Source organism: Egretta garzetta, unplaced genomic scaffold, assembly GCF_000687185.1.
Source record: "Egretta garzetta isolate BGI_Z169 unplaced genomic scaffold, ASM68718v1 scaffold34, whole genome shotgun sequence".
Lineage (NCBI taxonomy): Eukaryota > Metazoa > Chordata > Aves > Pelecaniformes > Ardeidae > Egretta > Egretta garzetta.
In genome coordinates, this window is record NW_009259586.1 from 3,797,285 (window position 1) to 3,801,994 (window position 4,710).

At 59.5% G+C, this 4,710-nt stretch overlaps 1 protein-coding gene across 1 annotated transcript in view; it reads left to right on the top strand.

The window, feature by feature from the left end:
* Positions 1–4,303, top strand: part of TRIM65 (tripartite motif containing 65) — a 9,129-nt gene extending 4,826 nt beyond the window's left edge. The window contains exons 2-6 of the mRNA XM_035893366.1: positions 219–522; positions 597–830; positions 1,305–1,476; positions 1,787–1,867; positions 3,206–4,303. Of these exons, the coding sequence (XP_035749259.1) occupies positions 219–522; positions 597–830; positions 1,305–1,476; positions 1,787–1,867; positions 3,206–3,738 (1,324 nt within the window). The 3' untranslated portion in view covers positions 3,739–4,303. The remainder of the gene's footprint in view (positions 1–218; positions 523–596; positions 831–1,304; positions 1,477–1,786; positions 1,868–3,205) is intronic.
* The last annotated feature ends 407 nt before the right edge of the window (positions 4,304–4,710 follow it).

The window sequence follows — 4,710 nt, forward strand, 5'->3', positions numbered from 1 at the left end:
AGCTTGGGCACAGCACGACATCCACCTGCGCTGTCCTGTGCCCTGCTGCGGGGATGTGACGTGTCTCTGTGTGCTGAGCTGTGCCCGGCCTCAGCTGAACGGGGGGCTGGCACAGGCACTGTCGAGGGAGATGCCACCAGCACCCATCTGCTCCCAAAGAAACCAGGGACTGTCAGGAGCAGCAGAGAGCTGGGGAAATCCAGCAGCACCAGATGAACAGTGCCATATGTGTTTGCGACCCCCCCTCAACTAGAGGAAAACAGCTGCAAATGGGTGAAGGACAGCACAGGGTTTCACTTCTCAGTGACCCTGGTCACAGCCTCTCCCCTTCCCAAACTGTATTCTTCCCTGCAAGCCTCGTCCTGCAGCCCTGAGAGGGCTCCCGGGGCTGAGCAGGCAGCAGGGTGTTGGTGCCTCCCTTTGCAGGCCCTTTTGGAAGAATCCCTGGAAAAAGCCCAGGAGGAATCAGAGAGGATCAAGCGGGCGATAGAGGAGCTGGAGGAGCGAATGCACAGTATCAAGGTAGCATCACGGCCACCTCAGTGCTGGGCAGGCAGGTGGGAGCGTGCTGGCTCTCACAGCTCTTCCCTGCCCAGGACTCATCCGAGGGGCTCAAATCGGTGGTTCTGAGCAAATTCACCATCCTGAGGAAAGCCCTGGAGGATTGCCAGTGGCAGACAGTGGCCAGGATTGAGCAAGAGCAGGCGGTGGCACTGGGGCTGGTGGGAGAGGACTGGAGCCTCCTGAAGGACTGCCTGGATGCTCTCAGCCAGCACAGGGAGAAGGCTCAGCAGCTGCTGGCCTGCTCCGACCACAGGACCTTCCTCCAGGTACCATCCTGGCACTGCATCCCTCCCCGTGCCTGGGCACTGCCAGCCCCGCGCCCTTTTGGTGAGGGCAGAGATGTGGTTGCCCCCTTCCTCGGGGGGGACGCATCCTCAGCCTGGCTCAGGGATGCGATGGGGCTGCAGGGGGGGGTCCTTGAAAAGTTGGAGGGGCAATGCTGGATTGGAGAGTATGGTGATGCCCACAAGGCCATGGGCAGCATCTCCCACCCCCAAACCACTTAGCAAGGCTCTTCCACCGCCAGCAAAACACAAAGTCCTCTGCCACAGCCCCTCTGCTCCCCGCAGCCTCACCCCGCCCCTGGGGCTGTCCCCTGGCCCCACACCAGCTGCAGCTAATGGCAGATGTTTTGGGGGTGCCCCCATCGCCCACTGGGGAGATGTGCCAGGTGAGGATGGGATTTGGAGCTGCTTATCCTCCCCAAGCCATTGCATGGGTGTCTGTGTGTCTGTCTACAGGAGTTCTCCCTGCTCCCATCTCCAGAGAGCCCAGAGGCGCTGCTTCCTGTGGAGTTTGATGTAGCTGATGTGGTCAAACCCATCACTGAGATCCTCACCAACGTCTCCAGGCTCCTGCTGGAGGACCTGCCCCGCTCTTTGGCCCCCAAAGCCCCTGACCCCACTGGCCAAGGTAACCCTTCTGCTCACAGGGTCATCCTGAACCACAGCCTGGCCCATGCCACCGTGCTGGGGACATGGCTGTGGGGCACAGGGGGTTGGGGTGGGGACACGCATCTAATGTTCAGCAGCTGGGTATCAGTGGGGTGGGATGAGCTGGGTGGCGTCCCTGTGGCCTCTCCTTGCTGGCAATGCTGAGCCATGGTGGCACATGCCCCCTCCCAAGCTTAGATCCGATGGACTCCCTCCTCCTCCCATTGAAGCCAGGAAGGAACAAGTTTATGATTGGCATCACTCAAAACACCTGTCCCCATCCTCCACAGTCCCAGTCCATCCCCAGAGGCCGTCGGTGAAGGTGGTGGCCCCTCTCCCCAAGTGCCAGCTCCGAGCCAAGCTTCTGAAGGGTGAGGAGCATGCGGGGGCCTGGAAGGAACAGCACCCTGCTGGGGTCCCCAGCAGGCAGAGGGTTCACACAGCTGAGCTCTTTCCTGGGAGGAGGGTGGTGTGGCTGGGGTGATGGGGGGTCCTTCCCTGCCTCTCCCAATCCCTCTCCCTAAATGCAGAGAACGGTGTTGCAGGGCTGGGGCGGATGATCTGGGGTCACTGCATGGCCAGGAAAGGGCCCGTTAGGGGGATTAGCAGCACCAGGGAATGCTTTCCCATGGGAAATGGGGCTGCCAGTGCCCAGCATTGGGTCGGTCGCTACTCCAGATCTTGCCCCATCTCCATCCTCTCCTTTTCACCCTCCTCGGGCGTCTCGCCTGGGCAGGAGCGACGTGCCTGTTCCCGACGACCCACATTTAGGCACAGCGCTTCCCCGCAGGCAGGCAGGCAATGTCAGTGGCTGGCAAATGAACATGCACAGGGATGTGTCGTGGGCTGCCCCAGCTGCCCCGCACAACACCGCACCAGTCCAGAGCCCTGCCTGCAGAGCCCTGCCTGCAATCATTGCTCTCCAGCCAGGTATATGGCCCCAGCACTCCCAGACGCAGTCCTTCGTGTCCCCTTCTCTCCCTGGGCCCATCCTACTTCAATTCCTTAGGGATTTCCTCAGTGCTCCTTTTCCCATCTCCCCCCTGGTGGGAAGATGGTTGGATAATGCTTTAGGGCACGTTGGTCACATCACTCTTGCCAGGGAGGCAATCGATGCCTTAGGGACCTGTAAGGATTCCTTCCACCAGGCCCCACAAAACATTCTCAGGGTTATTAATAAGAAAAAAGATGTTATTTATGGGCAGCAGGCATGAGCCCAGCGTAGCCGGCTGGGCTGGGTTGTTGTGGGAGGAAGGTGAGGTTGCTGGTTGCTACAGCGCATGTAGAGGAAAGCAACTCCCCGCAATACAGTATTTGCTCACTTAACGCCTGGTTTTCTCCCCCTCTCCCCACCTACGCTCATTTTTGCTCTTAAAACCCAGCACATCTCTTCTAAAATGACTGCCAAGCCACCGCTGCTTGCTGGCGGTGAGCTGGGCTGTGCAAGGACTGTGCGGAGCGTCACGTCTTGGTGCTTCACCAGCTATTTCTGGGCTGTTTCCATTCCTTCTAGCAGGCGGGCGGGTGGGCAGGTATTGCATCTTACCCCCGCTCCCCTTCCCCTCCAAACACGCTACAACTTGTTCCCTTCTATTTTGGGAGCCAGCCCTATGCAGTTTAAACTGCATCACCGCTGGGGGGGCTCACGCTAAGGGCATAAAAGGTCTGATGAAGCATTTCAGCCCCATCCATGCCGTTGCTCTTCCCAGACCACCGCAACCTGACCTTCGATCCCAAGACAGCCAACAAGTACCTGGAACTGTCAAGAGGTAACTGGAAAGCCAAGCACAGCCTAAGCGCCGTCTGCGGGCAGCAGGAGCAGGGATCCCGCTTCGAGCCCTGGCAGGTCCTGTGCACGCAGGGCTACGGCCATGCCCAGCACTACTGGGAGGTGAAGATCTCCAGCCACTCTGTCATCCTGGGGGTGACCTACCACAGCCTCCCCCGGGAGCGGCAGCAGGGCCACAAGTTCAACATCGGGCTGGACGGGGGCTCGTGGGGGCTGCAGGTGCGGGAGGATTGTTACCTGGCCTGGCACAAGGGTCGGGCAGAGAAAATCCAGGAGCAGCTGTATAAGAACCTGGGGGTCAGCCTGGATTACAGCAAGGGGCTCCTCTCCTTCTACGGCCTCGGGGAGAGGACGCAGCTCATCCACTCCTTCCACAACATCTTCACGGAGCCCCTCTATCCCGTCTTTTGGCTGTGCGAGGGGCGAGCGGTGACACTGTGCCAGAGGGACTGAGCCAGAGCCACTGCACGGCTGGTGCCATAGCTGAGCTGCAGCCAGGGGCTGTGATGGTGTGAGTGGGACCCCGATGCCGAGGCAGGAGTGGGGTGCAGTGTTTTAACAAGAGCTGATGAGGACAGACATGCAAATTAGCCAGTCTCATTTGCATATGCAAATATCACGCTGGTGACAGACCTTAGCTAAGGGCCGAGCCCTTGTGGTGGGGATGAAGCCCCCAGTCGCTGGGGCGGGGGGCACGTGTGGGTGCCTCTCCCTGTAGACGGGGGGAGGGGAGGGGAAAGGATTAGTTTTCTCCTCTTTCTCCTCTTTCTCCTATCCCTGCCAAACCTCCAAAGTGTGGAGAAGATTTGGGTGAGGGGGACCCTGGGAGGGGGTTGCTGCAGCCATGGGGGGCTGTGGAGCAATGTGGAGGGAGTCCAGTACTCCCCCAGCCCCACAAGCAGGCAGGACCTGCTCCCCCAGCCCCTTCCAGTCCCCTCTTGCCACTCTCAGACATGGCAGAGCAACATTTTTGGGTACCATGCTGCGGTTGCTCTTTGCACAAAGCCACTTTGCCCAATAAAACTCTATTTTCCTACTGCTTTGACCTTGGCACTGGTGGGAGTCGCAGGACCAAGAGATGCTGGGAGGGGTGAGCTGGATGCCCCTGCTCCCGCACCCATCCCTGCAGGGCCCCATCCTGCCCCTCCGTGTCCTCACACAGGGCCAGCAGCGGGCACCAGCCCCTTGTAGGGGGGCTGGCGGCAGAAATGGAAGATGTTTTATTTACAGTAGCGCTGCAATAAGGAAACTTGGTTTCCTATGGCTGTGCCCCAAGGTTGATCTGGCGTAGAAAACAATCCAAAGCTTTGACTGAAGCTTGTCCAAGGGTGAGACCACAGGTCCGGCATCTCCCACCACCCCTGTGAGGATGCTGGTGAGGACTAATGGGGTGAAACTGGGCACCGGGTTCAAAGCGTGGGGGAT